The 18,600-nt window shown below is 45.7% G+C and overlaps 1 protein-coding gene across 2 annotated transcripts in view; it reads right to left on the minus strand.

Moving 5' to 3' along the window:
• Positions 1 to 18,600, minus strand: part of LOC129812848 (formin-like) — a 122,233-nt gene that overhangs the window by 68,818 nt on the left and 34,815 nt on the right. For both annotated transcript variants that reach the window (XM_055864776.1, XM_055864777.1), the window contains exons 7-8: positions 13,565 to 13,706; positions 5,202 to 5,289 (exon numbers count right to left, since the gene is read on the minus strand). In XM_055864776.1, the coding sequence (XP_055720751.1) occupies positions 5,202 to 5,289; positions 13,565 to 13,706 (230 nt within the window). The remainder of the gene's footprint in view (positions 1 to 5,201; positions 5,290 to 13,564; positions 13,707 to 18,600) is intronic.

The raw sequence follows: 18,600 nt of genomic DNA on the forward strand, positions 1-18,600 counted from the left end.
TGACGATATATATCGTGTGACTATAGAAAAAGATCTATCATTTCATATTATGCTCTACCGTTTATTTCGTTGTGTTGCAAATCACACTCTTTACAGCCAGCAATATTTTTTGTCAATTGGACGAGGCTTTGGACGACGCACACCTGCCGTGTGGAAGGAAATTTGCAACACAAACAAACATGGAGGAGAGTGAACGTGACACAGAGCACGGAGACACGGGGCTCGTACCTAAAAGAGGGGCTACTTAGGTCACATGGACGTGGTTTGGGTATGAAAAGTCTGACACAGACCAGAAAACCGTCCTCTGCTAAATATACCGCAGGCTCAAACACCACTAATGTCTTTTACCACCTACGCAAGAATCATGTGAAACAGTACGGAGAGAGTCTACGGATGAGACCCAGAAAAGTAGAGTCGAGTGCTCAAAACAAACCCCCGACTCAGACGTTGAAGAGGCTTTTGCCCGCGGCACACCATATGGCAAAGAATCACGAAGAGGGAAGGAGATAACAGCTACCATTACAACTTACATCTGCAAAGACATGGCCCCAATTTACATGGTCCAGAAACAAGGGTTTTGTGAGTTGGTGCTAACACTTGACCCAAGATGCCAAATGCAAATTGATATGTGACACGTATTAATGCCAAAATAACATGCAAAACAGGAAGGCCCCCCCCCCCAAAAAATATATATATTTTAGGCCTATATTTATTTTGTTTGCATCTATATTTGAAGTGTTTTCTATTTACCTTTTTAGATTTTATACAGTAATATTTTATATTTTGTTACATGCTTAATAGAAAATTTGCACAAAGGTTCTAAATAAAAGGAGAAATAATCAAATATGAGTAAGTACCTTTTATTTGTTGAGTATAATTGAAAATGTAATAAGAAATAGGCCTTTTCTGTCACGCCTGACCTTAATATTCTATGTTTTCTGTATTATTTTGGTCAGGTCAGGGTGTGACGAGGGTGGATATGATTGTTTTGTATTGTCTAGGGTTTTTGTATATCGAGGTTTGTGTGTGTAGTCTAGGCATATGTAGGTCTATGGTGGCCTAGATTGGTTCCCAATCAGAGGCAGCTGTTTATCATTGTCTCTGATTGGGGATCCTATTTAGGTTGCCATTTTCCAGTTTTGTAACGATCGTCTTCGGGAGAAAAAGAGGAGGACCAAAGTGCAGCGTGGTAAGTGTTCATGATGATGTTTTTAATTAAACTCAGAACACTAAACAAAACAATAAACGATGTGAACAAACGAAACAGTACCGTGTGGCGACAAACACTGACACGGAAGACAAACACCCACAAACCAAAAGACAAAACAGGCTACCTAAATATGGTTCCCAATCAGAGACAACGACTAACACCTGCCTCTGATTGAGAACCATATCAGGCCAAACACAGAAACAGACAAACTAGACATACAACATAGAATGCCCACTCAGATCACACCCTGACCAAACAAAACATATAAACATACAAAGCAAACTATGGTCAGGGCGAGACAAGTTTGGTTTGTGGGATATTGTCTATGTGAGGTTGCATGTCTGCACTCAGTGTTATAGCGTTCACGTTCATTTGTTAATTTGTGCAGTTTGTTCAGTGTTATTTCTTTATTAAAATTAGATGGATTATCATCACGCTGCGCCTTGGTCTCCTCTCTACGACATTCGTGACATTTACATGTGGTAATTTTATATAAACTACTTATTCATTGAATTTACAGAAAATGTAATATATCGTGATATGTATCGTTATTGGGATATGAAATTACCAATATCGGGATATGAGATTTTGGCCATAACCCTCAGCCCTACCCTGCGCCCGTGCATCGACTACCGAGGACTCAATGACATAACGGTGAAGAACCGCTACCAGCTCCCACTCATCTCCTCTGCCTTCGAGCCGCTCCAGGGGGCCACCGTGTTATCCAAACTGGATCTACGGAACGCCTACCACCTGGTGCGGATACGGGAGGAGGATGAGTGGAAGACCGCCTTCAACACGGCCAGAGGCCACTACGAGTATTTGGTCATGCCATTAGGCCTCGCCAACGCCCCTGCTGTGTTCCAAGCTCTGGTAAATTATGTTCTCCGCGACATGTTGAATCGGTTCGTCTTCGTCTACATTGATGACATCCTCTTCTTCTCCCACTCCCCCCAAGGACATGTGCTCCACCTCCGACAGGTTCTTCAATGCCTCCTGGAGAATCAGCTGTTTATTAAGGCAGAGAAGTGCGAGTTCCATCGCTCCACCATCCCCTTTCTGGGGTACATCATCTCCGCTGGGAGTGTCCAGATGGATTCCGGGAAGGTGAGAGCGGTAGTGGATTGGCCCCAGCCTACGTTCAGGGTGCAGCTGCAACGTTTCCTGGGGTTCGCCAACTTTTATTGCAGCTTTATCTGGGGTTACAGCACCCTGGCTTCCCCCCTGTCAGCACCCACCTCTCCCAAGGTTCCGTTCACGGTTCCGTTCGTCTGTTCACGGGTTCCGTTCATCGCAAGGTTCCATTCATCCAGGTAATGTTCGTGCCTGACGCGGTCCGCTCCGTGGTCCTGGAGTGGGCACACTCCTCCAGACTGGCCTGCCACCCGGGCTCCCATCGGACCCTGGCTTTTGTGCGACAACGCTTTTGGTGGCCTATCGTGGTCCCTGACGTCTCCAAATTCGTCGCCGCTTGCACAGTTTGTGCACAAAACAAGACTCCTCGACAAGCTCCGGCTGGTCTCCTCCAACCTCTGCCTGTCCTTCACTGTCCCTGGTCTCACATCTCCCTGGACTTTGCCACTTCATTCCTCTCCCCAAACTACCCTCTGCCAAAGAGACAGCCCAGCTCATGGTGCAGCACGTCTTCCGGATCCATGGGCTACCAGTCGTCATGGTCTCTGACCGTGGCCCTCAGTTCTCGTCCCGGTTCTGGAAGGCGTTCTGGACCCTCATTGGGTCATCAGCCAGCCTGTCCTCCGGGTTCCACTCCCAGTCCAACGGCCAGTCGGAGCGAGCCAACCAGGACCTAGAGACTACTCTGCGCTGCCTGGTCTCTGCCAACCCCACCATCTGGAGCCAGGAGCTGTTGTGGGTCGAATACACCCGCAACACCTTTCCCTGCTCTGCCATGGGCCTATCTCCTTTTGAGTGTTCTCTGGGGTATCAGACCCCGCTTTTCCCTGAGCAGGAAGAAGAGGTCGGCTTTCCTTCTGCCCAGATGTTTGTCCGCCGATGTCGCCGTACCTGGAGAAGACCACCTCCAGGTATCGACGACAAGCAGATCGCCACCGGACCCCAGCTCCCCGGTATCGTCCCAGGCAGAAGCTATGGCTGTCCACCCGGGATCTGCCCCTCTGAGTGGAATCCCGCAACCCCCCCCCCCCCCCCCCCCCGGTTCATCGGCCCGTTTCCCATCTCCAAAATCATTAGCCCCTCTGCTGTTCGTCTTCTGTTGCTCCAGACCCTTCGTATACATCCTACATTTCATGTGTCCAGAGTTAAACCTATGTCTCACAGCCCTTTGTCTCCTGTTTCCAGGATTACTGACCACTGCCTGCCCTTGACCTGTCTTTTGCCTGCCCCTGTTGGATTGATAAACTGTTGTTACTTCAACGATTTGCAGGCAGAGATAAATAAATGGGTAATCAATATTTATTGAAAATGAAAATGCACAATGCTTGCTCACCATGGTAGCCTATGTGTGGGGTGCGGCTTTTCTTTTTCAATTATCTTTTATTTTTATTGCAACTCGACTCACGTTGGTTGAACGCCCTCCACTTCTTTCCATTATCAATCTTTATTTACAGACACTGTAGTAAACTACAGTCTAATCATATTTCATTCAATTGCATTGGAAAGATAACTGCCATTGAATCTCCGCCCATGCTTATGCAGCCTACTCTATTTCATTGAGACCACACATATACTAGAAGAGGAGAGATGGTCTATTTAACTCGAAGCAGTGAATTCTAAGAGTGGGTGAATAACGCGACAAAGGTGTGACTTTAATACAATTGGTAGGCTAACGCATATAAAGCAGAAAGATGACCGTTTCTGTCACGTTCCTGACCTGTTTTCCTTTCCTTTGTCTTGTATTTATTTTAGTTGGTCAGGGCGTGAGTTGGGTGGGTTTGTCTATGGTTGATTTTCTATGTTGGGATTTTTGTGTTCGGCCTGGTATGATTCTCAATCAGAGGCAGCTGTCAATCAGTGTCCCTGATTGAGAATCATACTTAGGCAGCCTGGGTTTCACGTGTGTTTTGTGGGTGTTTGTTTCCGTGTTTGTGTTTTTCACCACACGGTACTGTATTGGTTTCTTTATTTGTTTTGTAATTCAGTGTTCAGTTTTGTTATATTAAATCATTATGAACACTAACCACTCCGCGTATTGGTCCAATCCGTCTCGCCTCTCCTCGTCCGAGGAGGAAGACGAATATGATGACTACGTTACAGTTTCCAAATAATCTGAAGGACAACAACAATATTTGAATCCCAAAATTGTCTGTCTGACCGACCGCTCCCAACCGCAGCATGAAAATGCTGATTGCACAATAATCTCTGTCGGACCGCAGGTCCTGCCGTCATCCCGCGAAAATGCAGCCCTCTACCCTGGCTGTCACCAACGGCTCCAATTTATGCACGCCTAACCGCTGTATCAGACTTTCCCCGCACCATTCACATACATAAACACATCTAGTCAAATACACATACACAACCAAATACTCCACTCCTCTTTAGCTCAAAAGGGAAAATATTGATGTGATTTTGACCAGTGTATGAAGGAATGAAACTGGCGAAACAATTCTCAGCAAAAATGGCTAATGTCATTCCAATGCTGTTCACTCACAACAGTATGCACTAGTTTGGAAAATTTGGAAATCTTCCATGTTCCACATGAAACACAAATTCATCTACAAAAGTGGAACTAGTCACACATTAGGACCTGTCAAGAGGCAGGAAACAATTTGCGCCAGGCTTCAACGTGTCTTCACTAAAAATAACCACTTGCATCTGCCATTTATCAAGTGTCTTTTCTAATCTAGTGAAAATATGATTGCAACTGATGTTTATTACTGTTTAATCGAAAAAAGAACAGCCTTGTTTAACAGACAGGAAATGAATGGTTTTCAGAAATAGTACAATATTCTCCTGTAACAAAAGCTGCCAAACAGCTTGGTTTTTACACAAATCATTAAATGTTTGCTCTCACCTTGCTGAATGTCCTTCATTTCCAGATGCAGACTTGAGATGAGGATGCCCACTGCTTGGGAACGTTTCCCATCCAGCAGCTTGATAATCTGCAGGAGAGACATACCGGTAAACATCATAACTTAATCACAATGATTATATCAGAGAGCGAGAATAATATTGGCATTATATATCCTTTATTTGATCACCATATCCATTTCAATCAAGTGGCACCATTTATACAGTTGATAAGATGCAGACCAACAGTTAAAAAAAAAATGCAATTAACATTTATTATAATATGATATGCTGTAAGTCATCCACTGTCTTTTTCCCAGAGAGGCCAAAGGAAAGTATCACTTAGTCACTTCCCAGAGCCAGACCACTTGAAGATAGATTGACTCTGGGAGGGGACAGAAGATGTGCTCTAAATAAGAGTCATTCTAACATCTCTGTGGAGTGTCTGGATTGACCCTAAAGCCAGACTCATCTACACAATGTCATAATCCTTTACGGTCCATGATAACAGGCAGAGATTGAGTAAGGATAGAAACCCCCAGGTTTCAGCAGGCCTTATCAAATGGCATCCCTAACAGTACAGAGCACAGAGTACAGAGAAAAGTTCCCCTGTAAAAGTGCATTAATTATATAGTAGGGCCCGGGACAATATCAGTATCACGATACTCATTTGTATCGTGGCAAAGAAGCAAAACACAAAGCGGATTTCATTTCTTTAGGAAAACAGCCCTAATGTTGGAAACAAACATCATTATGTTGTCCTCCAGAGTCACATTTCCTAGCTATATAACATTATTTTACATAAAGCAGGTTTTGCAGAGTTTGGTCTGCTTCTTGTTTTCATTTTTGCCATAAAAAACATCACAATATTGGTATTGTGACAGCCCTATGATATAGTCAAAAATATTAAGTCACAGGAAAGTAAAAATGTAAACCATAAAATAATATATTTTCAGTGTGGGTATTTTATAACAAACTATAAATTCACAGGATTTCTATTTGTGCCTACACATGGTCACAATTACTTATGACTGAATTACCCATAAAGCTAGAAACAGTTTTGGCAAGGTAAAGCCCAGCTCTAAAACTTAATGTCTCAGCCTTCTTCATTAGGTAACACTGGCCGTTATTACTGCATCTTAGCTACTGGGCCATCCAGTGGGAACCAAGGAGCAGAAGCCTTAGAAGTGAGTATTGCGTTACAGAAGGTAAGAGTGCATGCTGCTTCCACGTCCATTACTAATATCACACTGGGGATTTCCTGTACAGGGACATGAGAGGGGAGCAGGCAGAGTGAGAGGCTTTTCCAACACCTTTAATGAACTGCACTGGTTGGGCCACACTAAAAGCCTTCCAGGAACCCTGGCCACTCGCTGTGGCTCCAGAAGCACCAATTAGCCCGACCAGTTAACTTAATGAGAAAAGACAACTGATCTGGAGGAACAAGCCTGGATGCTTACTCTCAGACACGCAAGGAAGGAACCTGCTGATGCTAAGAGGTCTCTGTTTGCAATCCATGACAAGTATGTATCAAAAGATAACAGCTACCTCCAGTGGACACTAGGAGAACTACCCACCAATCCAAGCCAAGGTGAAGTCCTTACAGCAGACCAAAAAACCCCAACTTGAAATAGACTGGAGACATTGGTTTGACATTGAAATTAAGATTGAAATAGCAAAAGGAAGAGACAGTGGTTTGAGGAGTTGCAGGTGGCTGGTGTTGGGGAGAGGGCACCAGGTTCAGCAGAGAGCTGATAGTTTATACAGCCATGGCTGAGGGGGCAGGCAGCTATACGGGTGACTGCGAACCAACCATGTCTGAGTTCACCCACCCTGGAGATACGTTACAATAACAAATGGATCAAGAGAGCTCATAAATTACCACCTCCAATGAACGCTCAACATCTCCACACAACTTTCTGCACTCTCCATGTGTTAATCTTACACCCACTCTCCCACGTCACACTCAACACTCAAAATATGCTTTTAATAAACCTCAGTGTGAATGACCATAAGTCATCTCTAAAGACGTAGGGTCTGAACAAATTAAAGCCACTGTTTGTTTTACAGCAATCCATGGTGTACAAACTGGATAGGAGCTTGATTCGTGTGGGTGGTGGGAATTGCTGTGTAGTGTTTACGCAGGCCGTATTACTGGTGTACACGCGGGGCGGGGGACGGGACGGGACGGGGGGGGGGGTTATGGTGAGGGGGACAGCCTGCCGGTCCTGGCACTGTAAATCCTGTCGGGTCGGGGTGTAATCTAAACAGCCCCCACGCTGTGGCTGGCTGGGTTTCCTCATCTCATCTCTGTAGTACTCCACATCGCTCCTGCAGCTCATATCATCACACCCAAAATGCAGCGACACGCGCAGCCTCTCCTCTCCACTTTAAACGCCCCCACAGGTGTCCTCTCCTCACCATTGCTCTCCTCCCGCCTCAGTGGGGAACCGAGTGGAGCCACATGCCTACAATTACCCCCAGTCTGGTGTAGAGTAGCCTGGGCGGCCGTAGAGTGTGGAGACTGACAGGGAGCTTATTCCCCTGCATGTCATCTCTGCTGCTTTGATATGATAATCAGTGGTGTGAAAGGAAAGGCATCCAGATTAAACAGCAGCTTTCATTTGTATTGGACACATGATAGTCAAATCAAATTTTATTGGTTACATACACATGGTTTGCCCTGTACGGACTCAATCCACCAGCACCTTTTCCCCAACACTGATGGTCCTGTGTGTGAAGCTGTCCTTAACAAGGGAGGTGAGTAAAGTGAGTAATCTCCATAATGCACACACACATTCCAGTAATTTCCCTCTGACTGGGATCACAGGCGTTAGCTCATCTGGCAACACTTTCTAGACAAGTAACAAGTGTGATAGGCATATATAGCTATACTGTCATCACATACACCATTGTGCCCTACAGCCAACATGCTTAGTGTACTGAAAACCATAATGTGTGCAGTGTAGCTGATCTTCATAAATTGATAGAGACAATTACTGGGCTGAGATTAACTGACTTGTTTCTGTGTTGCGTCGTATCGGTGTGGTGGTGAGGCCAGGACAGGACTATTGGCTTTGTCAGATCTCCTCTGGGGCAGATATTGCAGAGTAAGGCAAGACAGCCCTCTTGATTGACCCTGTGTCTCCGCAGGCCCAGTCTGGCTCTGTCTGTTAGCTAGCTGGATGACAGTCTGCTCTTCTCCTTTCCATCCCCCTCTCCTCTTTCCCTCCATCCTCCTCTCTCCAGCCCCCTCTCCTTCTTCCTCTCCATCCCCCTCTCCACTTTCCTCTCTATCCCCGTTTCCTCCCTCCTTTGTCCAGTCAGAGCCCGTAGTTCTGGGAACCTATCAGCAAATGATGATTCAGAGAGTTTGAACGTTGGTAGTATAAACTTTTTTAGGGATAAAAGATGAAGAAGTAAACAAGTTACTTTTGTTTAGCTGACCTTTCTAAAAGTGTTGGACTGCCAAGGGGCTGTAGCCAACTTTTTCCACAGTTGGTAGTGTCTCCCAATAATCATAGCTGAACCCAGGCTGCTCTCTCTGGGCTGAGTATTGTAACCCAGGCTGCTCTCTCTGGGCTGAGTATTGAAACCCAGGCTGCTCTCTCTGGGCTGAGTATTGTAACCCAGGCTGCTCTCTCTGGGCTGAGTATTGTAACCCAGGCTGCTCTCTCTGGGCTGAGTTTTGTAACCCAGGCTGCTCTCTCTAGGCTGAGTATTGTAACCCAGGCTGCTCTCTCTGGGCTGAGTATTGTAACCCAGGCTGCTCTCTCTGGGCTGAGTATTGTAACCCATGCTGCTCTCTCTGGGCTGAGTATTGTAACCCAGGCTGCTCTCTCTGGGCGGAGTATTGCATAGCCCCTGGTGGAGATGATGCTCTTCTATCAGCACATGGCTCAAATCACAATGGATATCTATACCACATATTGTATCTACCATCTCAAATAATAATGACAAAATCAAATGTTAGTTCATGTAGTTTTCTCGAAGGAGAAGTATCCCCCTTTATAATGGGTTACGTGCCATTGGGTCTGCACAGCTCAGACCAATTCTCAGGGCCCGTGCTGTAGTCAAGTCCAATGCTGCAACTCTGCACTTCCGCAGCCATGTGTGTCAGCGCTCCCACTGCCCCCATGGCCCTAAGTGTGGCGTCCAAGCAGATAAAATCAGCCATTGTACCAGACTGTCCCCTTCCCAATCCATACACATTCTGATCAATCTGTCAAGGCTCCAGTCCACTCTAGAGGCCTCAGTGTGGGTGAGTGTGTGTGTCCATCTCTAGTGCTCTCCATCCAGTCTGGTCACTCTGAACCCATCAACTGGCCCAATATTTGATCAAGCTCAGCCAACTGTCTCCTGTCTCCCTGACCCTACCTGCAGGGCTGGCTGGCCCCTAAATCAGCCTCCTAGCTCACGTTGATATCTGACTCAGCTGCTTTCCCAGTAAGCATCTTTTAGACATCTTTTCCAGACGTTGATGTCAGGTGTATTTTAGGTGCTGATTGAAAGGTGAAAATACTTATTTTCCGGACGTCGAAAATATGTATTTTTCGGATGTTGAAATCAGGTGCATATTACATGCTGAATGAAAGGTGAAAAGACATATTTTCAGGATGTAAAAAATATGTATTTTCCAGACGTTGAAAATACGTCATTTAACAGATGTTGAAAAGACATGTTTTTCAGTCATTGATTCTATGGCCAAATTTCAACTGCATATTTACATGATCAATGAAGTAAGCATTATATCACAACAATACTTTTTCAAGTCTCCTAAGATAGGAAAGAGGAGCCAACTGAAGACCGCAACAGAATGCATTATTGCTCCCACTGTCACATGCACATATGTAAGCTTTTTCAAAAGCTTTAAAACTGGCAGCGATGATGTTCAAAGTTGTCCAACCTACAGAATAAACCAACAGACCACTTCAACTACAATAACATTCCAGTAACAGTTACAGATTGTTGTTGCTGTGACTGTGATATGTGGTTGTTTATCTACCTTAGTTGAATGCACTGACTGTATGTCACTTTGGATAAGAGCGTCTGCCTAAATTTGTTAGGTGCGGACCAGAACCAAATCTGTTTCACAAGTTTGAACATCACAGGACATTACGGCACAGATTAGTACATCAGAACACAGTAGAGCTACAGTAAGGTACGATTCAGTAGAGTTTAATTCAGTAAAGTACAGTACAGTACAGTTCAGTAAATAACAACTGTTTTTTTGCATCAAGTGTGAAGGAAATCTCGAGCTTTTGCTCACCTGATATAGAATTTCTCATGGTAAGCTGCAGACCCTTTATCTACCAAGAAAGTTCTCAAGCCAACACCACTCTGGCACTCAGCGAACTGTATGGTTGCCATAAACAAACAAGAACCGGCTCACCCAGAGGCAGCGTTTCTGGTGGGCGGAAACTTAAACCATCCTACCTCACTTCTACCAACACGTCTCCTGCGCCACTAGGGGCGCTAAAACTCTAGACCACTTTTATTCTCCTCAGTGGAACTCTACTCTACTCTATTCAGTCTGTAATCCCAACATGTTTCAAGCTGACCACCATGGGTCCCTGTTCCCAATAGCTCCAAGGTAACCTACCTAAATTACTAACACCCTGTAGCACTCACATCTGTAATTATGAAGTGCTTTGAAAGGCTGGTCATGACACACATCAACACCATCATCCGAGACCCACTCCAATTCAAATACCGCCCCAACAGATCCACAGATGACGCAATCTCAATTGCACTTCACACTGCCCTCTCCCACCTGGACAAGAGGGGAAATAACTATGTGAGAATGCTGTTGGTAGACTACAGCTCAGCGTTCAACACCATAGTCCCCTCCAACCTCATCACTAAGCTTGGGACCCTGGGACTGAACCCCTCCCTTTGCAACTGGATGGTGGACTTCCTGACGGGCTGCCCCCAGGTGGTGAGGGTAGGCAACAACACCTCCGTCACGCTGACCATCAATACGGGGCCCCTCAGTGGTGTGTGCTTAGTCCCCTCCTGTACTCGCTGTTCACGACTGAGTGGCAACGCTACTTTTTTGTAAACTTCCACTGATATTTGTTTAGATTTTTTATTGCAGAGTCAAAGTTAAAGGAAGACTTGTCAGAACCTGACTAAGGGATGCATGGGGTAAAGTGGGAGGGTACATGGAGTTGACATACACAAAGACAGCCTACTTATCTTTATTTTATTCTAGATTTATTACCCCATTTTCTCCCCAATTTCATGGTATCCAAATGGTAGTTACAGTCTTGTCCCATCACTGCAACTCCCGTATGAACTCAAGAGTGGCGAAGGTCGAGAGCCATGCGTCCTCTGAAACATGACCCTGCCAAGCCTCACTGCTTCTTGACACACTGCTCGCTTAACCCGGAAGCCAGCCGCACCAATGTGTTGGAGGAAACACTGTACAACTGGCAACCGCATCAGCATGCATGCGCCCGGCCCGCCACAGGAGTTGCTAGAGCGTGATGGGACAAGGACAACCTGGTCAGCCAAACCCTCCCCTAACCCAGGCAACGCTGGGCCAATTGTGCGCCGCCTCATGGGTCTCCCGGTCACAGCCGGCTGCGACACAGCCCGGGATCGAACCCGGATCTGTAGTGATGCCTTAGACCGCTGCGCCACTCGGTAGACCACAGCCCACTTTTCTATGCTCAAGGGGAGAGAGAGACAAATAGCTTGACTGTTTTACTATTAAAGTCAATACTAGTATTGTTTTCAATTTCATAAGTAGTTTATGTTTCTTAACCAGGCAAATCTAAATAGTAGGCTGGTGACTGGTGGTTACAAGGAAGCAAGAGAGTCGCTTGCGCGATGCGTAGCTTATGATTGGAGGCGGAGCCAGAGTGGAGCCTGCCTGCCCACAATCACTGTGTGTGCCAGGTGTGGCACGTCCTTCCCACTGCTAGAGAACAGAACCCTTGCATCTCTGCGCACCCAGTGCTGCTAATATTCTGCTTATCATAGTAGCCTATCCAGTCCGAGTGCAAATGCAAGTCACGAGAAGGTGAGTCCGAGTCACCAATGGTAAAGTCCAGGTCGAGTCACAAGTCATGAAAGTCCTGGACTCGAGTACTACAACACTGGTACACTATTGTACTGTGCTGTACTGTGCTGTACTGTACTGTACTGTACTGCACTGTACTGTACTGTGCTCCACTGTACTGTGCTCTACTGTGCTGTACTGTGCTCTACTATACAGTACTCTACTGTATTGTACTAACCTCTACTCTGCTTTTATTTAGTGTACTGTGTACTGTACTGTAATATTCTGTACTCTGCTGTGCTCTACTGTGCTGTATTGTGCTTTACTGTGCTGTCCAAATGTGTGAAACATAGATGTCTATGATTGGGTTAGATTTGGTCCGTACCAAAGATCGACATCAAGTCTGGACAGGACCATTTTTCTCTTCATGATTTCTCTCAACCAATAACTATTACCAGGTTTTGTAAGAAAATTACTATTAAACTTAGTCAAAAGGACAATCAAAAGAAGATTCCAAATCAAGGAGTAGGACAGTTTAGTCTACAGCTGATTGTGAAGTGCAAGCAGCAGCTAAAGGTGGATCCTACCCAGCTGTGATTCTATACACAGGGCCAGGGAGAGGAGAGGAAAACTGAACTCACTGCCACCTGATAGCCTAGTTTGACGTCGCACAAGAGCTGCCTACACCAATCACCATGAATTGGACAGTCGGGAGGAAGATGAGAAAAGAGAAGGGAGCGATATTACTCCTGACAAACTTTGTGTTGTTTCTAGATTAGACTCCATGTAATGCTAGGATCCTTGTTTATGTGGCTCTACTTGGGCTAACTCAGCAGAGCTCCTAATGGAATGTTCCAGAGGTAAGTGGTCTAGGGTTGGAGAATAAGGTATAATCTGCTGACACCATTGTATTCATTCAGCAGATGCTCTTACTGGAGTAACATAGTAATAACGTCCTCAAAAAATGCGTTACGTCAATATTTTCTTCCTGACTACCTAATCTCAATAACTCCTAATACTGACAACAACACTATAGTAAAGGAAATCTGAATTCAAATGTACCACTAGGGCCCTTGTGTGGTAGAAATGAGACACATTATGATGACAAAGCATTTTCTTTGGACAAGACAGGTCTGAGAAATACGACGTGCCATGTCAAATGGAGTGTGTCATCCTTTCTGGTGACAGCTTTAAAGCTACAGTGTATGGGTCCCTGCATGGAAAGTGTAGTAGCCCTCATCACCTTCCAAACCCAAGACCCTTGAGATTCTCCTCCTAAGAGAGGAAAAACAGCAGGAGCCAAGACAATATAATAACAGTAGCACGGGGGAGAGAAGAGAATGGATGAGATTTCAACCAACCTTCTTAGTCTTGGCCTTCTTCTCATAGGTGTCTGAAAGGGGCTTCTTCTTTGGCTGCAGAGTGGCCTTGGAGAACAGGTCCTCAAACTCCTTGGTGTCTACGATATCTGGCTCCTCCAGAGAACCCCACAGTGTATTATTACTGGAAACAAGAGACACACTTTTATACGCTGAGGAGCACTACAGTTCAACATAAAACCATTTTCAATAACAATGTTGCTGTGATGTCAGGAGACTGTGTTACGGGGGTGACTTGGCGCCGGAAAAGAAGACTGACATTTTACGTGTCCCCAACCGATTGTGTTTTTTTGTTCGTTTATTTGCGTTGTTTGTAACTTATTTTTTTACTTATTTTGTACATAATGTTGCCACTACCATCTCTTATGACCGAAAATAACTTCTGGACATCAGGACTGCGATTACGCACCACGGACTGGCAGAATAATTTTTTTCCTTTAACGAGTCTGACGAGCCCGACGCAAATTATATACTGCTTTCTCAGGAACAGGCACAGATCCCCGTGATTTGCATGATAAGGAGGCGGAGAAAAGGGGCCAGAGGGCGGGCTGCCTTCTGAGAATTCGTAGGTGATTGAATAAACCCCCAATTCCTTCCAGTCTGCTAGCAAACGTGCAATCTTTGGAGAATAAAATCGATAACCTACATGGAAGATTAAACTACCTACGGGACATTCAAAACTGTAATATCGAATGCTTCACGGAGTCGTGGCTGAACAACGACACTACCAACATACAGCTGGCTGGTTATACGCTGTAGCGGCAGGATAGAACAGCGGAGTCTGGTCAGACAAGGGGCGGCGGACTATATATTTTTGTAAATAACAGCTGATGCACAATATCTAAGGAAGTCTTCAGCTATTGCTCGCCTGAGGTAGAGTATCTCATTATAAAATGTAGACCACACTATCTACTTAGAGAGTTTTCATCTGTATTTTTCGTAGCTGTTTACAAAGTACCACAGACTGAGGCTGGCACTAAGACAGCATTGGATGAGCTGTATTCCGGCATAAGCAAACAAGACAACGCTCACCCAAAGGTGGCGCTCCTAGTAGCCAGGGACATTAATGCAGGGAAACTTAAATCCATTTTCCTAAATTTCTATCAGTATGTTAAATGTGCAACCAGAGGGAAAAAAACTCTGGACGACCTTTACTCCACACAGAGAGGCGCATACAAAGCTCCCCCTCGCCCTCCATTTGGAAAATCTGACCATAATTCTATACTCCTGATTCCTGCTTACAAGCAAATATTAAAGCAGGAAGCACCAGTGACTAGATCAATAAAAAAGTGGTCAGATGAAGCAGATGCTAAGCTACAGGATTGTTTTGCTAGCACAGACTGGAACATGTTCCGGGATTCCTCCGATGGCATTGAGGAGTACATCACATCAATCATTGGCTTCATCGTGGCCTCCCAGGTGGCGCAGTGGTCTAGGGCACTGCATCGCAGTGCTAACTGCGCCACCAGAGTCTCTGGGTTCGCGCCCAGGCTCTGTCGCAGCGGGCCGCAACCGGAAGGTCCGTGGGGCGACGCACAATTGGCATAGCGTCGTCCGGGGTAGGGAGGGTTTGGCCGGTAGGGATATCCTTGTCTCATCGCGCTCCAGCGACTCCTGTGGCGTGCCGGGCGCAGTGCGCGCCAACCAAGGGGGCCAGGTACACGGTGTTTCCTCCGACACATTGGTGCGGCTGGCTTCCGGGTTGGAGGCGCGCTGTGTTAAGAAGCAGTACGGCTGGTTGGGTTGTGCTTCGGAGGACGCATGGCTTTCGACCTTCGTCTCTCCCGAGCCCGTACGGGAGTTGTAGCGATGAGACAAGGTAGTAATTACTAGCGATTGGATACCACGAAAATTGGGGAGAAAATGGGATAAAAAATTATAAAAAAAATAAAAAATATAATAATAATAAAAAAAAAAATCATTGGCTTCATCAATAAGTGCATCGATGACGTCATCCCCACAGTGACCGTACGTACATACCCCAACCAGAAGCCATGGATTACAGGCAACATCCACACTGAGCTAAAAGCTAGAGCTGCTGCTTTCAAGGAGCGGGACTCTAACCTGGAAGCTAATAAGAAATCCCGCTATGCCCTCTGACAAACCATCAAACAGGAAAAGCGTCAATACAGGACTAAGATCGAATCATACTACACCAGGTCTGATGCTCGTAGGATGTGGCAGGGCTTGCAAACCATTACAGACTACAAAGGGAAGCACAGCTGAGAGCTGCCCAGTGACACAAGCCTACCAGACGAGCTAAACTACTTCTATGCTCGCTTCGAGGTAAATAACATTGAAACATGCATGAGAGCACCAGCTGTTCCAGAAGACTGTGTGAGTAAGCCGATGTGAGTAAGACCTTTAAACAGGTCAACATTCACAAGGCCGCAGGGCCAGACGGATTACCAGGACGTGAACTGCGAGCATGCACTGACCAACTGGCAAGTGTCTTCACTGACATTTTCAACCTCTCCTTGTCCGAGTCTGTAATACCAACATGTTTTAAGCAGACCACCATAGTGCCTGTGCCCAAGAACACTAAGGTAACCTGCCTAAATGACTACCGACCCATAGCACTCACGTCTGTAGCCATGAAGAGCTTTGAAAGGCTGGTCATGGCTCACATCAACACCATTATCCCAGAAACCCTAGACCCACTCCAATTTGCCAACAGATCCACAGATGATGCAATCTCTATTGCACTCCATGCTGCCCTCTCCCAACTGGACAAAAGGAACACCTATGTGAGAAAGCTATTCATTGACTACAGCTCAGCGTTCAACACCATAGTGCCCTCAAAGCTCATCACTAAGCTAAGGACCATAGGACTAAACACCTCCCTCTGCAACTGGATCCCGGACTTTCTGACGGGCCGCCCCCAGGTGGTAAGGGTAGGTAACAACACATCCGCCACATTGATCCTCAACACAGGGGCCCCTCAGGGGTGCGTGCTCCGTCTCCTCCTGTACTCCCTGTTTGCTCATGACTGCACAGCCAGGCACGACTCCAACACCATCATTAAGTTTGCCGATGACACAACAGATACAATCGTGCCTGATCACCGACAACGACGAGACAGCCTATAGGGAGGAGGTCAGAGACCTAGCCGTGCGGTGCCAGGACAACAAACCTCAACGTGATCAAGACAAAGGAGATGATTGTGGTTGTCAGGAAAAATAGGACCGAGCACGCCCCCATTCTCATCAACGGGGCTGCAGTGGAGCAGTTTGAGAGCTTCAAGTTCCTTGGTGTCCACATCACCAAACAACTAACATGGTCCAAGCACACCATGACAGCCGTGAAGAGGGCACAACAAAACCTATTCCCCCTCAGGAGACTGAAAAGATTTGGCATGGGTCCTCTAATCCTCAAAAGGTTCTACAGCTGCACCATCGAGAGCTTCCTGATTGGTTGCATCACTGCCTGGTATGGCAACTGCTATGCCTCCGACCGCAAGGCACTACATAGGGTAGTGCGAATGGCCCAGTACATCACTGGGGCTCAGCTTCCTGCCAACCAGGACCTCTATACCAGGCGGTGTCAGAGGAAGGCCCATAAAATTGCCAGAGACTCCAGCCACCCTAGTCAGAGACTGTTCTCTCTGCTACCGCAGGGCAAGTTGTACCGGAGCGCCAAATCTAGGTACAAGAGGCTTCTACCCCCAAGCCATAAGACTCCTGAACATCTAATCAAATGGCTACCCAGACTATTTGCAATGCCCCCCCCTTTTACACTGCTGCTTCTCTCTGTTGTTATCATGCATAGTCACTTTAATAACTCTACATACATGTACATATTACCTCAACTAACCGGTGCCCATGCACATTGACTCTGTACCGGTACCCCCCTGTATATTTATCTTACTGCTGCTCTTTAATTACTTGATACTTATATTTATTATTCTTATCCGTATTTTTTAAAACTGCATTGTTGGTTAGAGGCTCGTAAGTGAGCATTTCACTGTAAGGTCTACACCTGTTGCATGTGACTAATACAATTTGATTTGATATGATTTGACTTCTTAGGAAAAGTGGAATAGCTAGTGGACTTCTCAGTACAAATTGTCCTGTGCCAGAGATAAACAATTTGTGAAGCTGTTTATTTGATGTTTACTTGGGCTGTGCAGTGTTTACTTCCATATTTTGATTCAGGGCAGACGTTTGCTGGAGTGAGAATTTGCAGAACGCAAAGAAAACCGACTTCAATTTCCGCTTTTTAATAAAAAGTTACATTTGTGACTGAGGCTTCTGAAAATCATATGATTCAAGTGTCACTGGGTTTGAGATGTGAGATTCCAGCACTAAAGGAGCATTTCAAATAAACTACAAGGAAGATAGGAAGTATTCTGTTTCCTCTGTTGCTGGGTAACGCTGAAAGCAAACAGAGAAGGAGTCTGATGATGTCTCTCTTTGTACAGAAGCCTCCCAGAGTTCAGCCTTGCTCTGCCACCTTTACTTTCCATTCCTCTTTTAAATCATAGAAGATAACTATCCCATGGGTTAGACAGTGTGGCAGCCTCAGGCTCTGTTTGATAAGTGATCCAGCCGTCTCTGATAACGCAGGGAGAGGAAGATGAAGTCCACCATAACTCAGTCTCTATATAGGCCAGGCCAGACAGCCTCACAGGCAACAGGTTCACTGAGACAGGTTCATCAGGACCCACCTATGTGAGGCAGACTTACTGTATGTATAACACAGGTCATGTTAACTTTTCAATTAGAGTTTATCTACTGATAGTAATATGTAGTGTTGCATGATTTAGCAACTTTCTATAAGGGATCCCTTTGTAAAATGTAATAGGCCTACTGCTTCTGTAGATGTACTGTATCCATACTGTATGGACTGTAGATATAAAAAAATATATATTTTGTATTTATATTTATATTTTAATATTTTACTTTATTTAATTAGGCAAGTCAGTTAAGAAAAAAATATTATTTACAATGATGGCCTACCCCGGCCAAACCTGTACGACGCTGGGCCAATTGTGCGCCGCCCTATTGGACTCCCAATCA

Source organism: Salvelinus fontinalis, chromosome 16 (genome assembly GCF_029448725.1).
Source record: "Salvelinus fontinalis isolate EN_2023a chromosome 16, ASM2944872v1, whole genome shotgun sequence".
NCBI lineage: Eukaryota > Metazoa > Chordata > Actinopteri > Salmoniformes > Salmonidae > Salvelinus > Salvelinus fontinalis.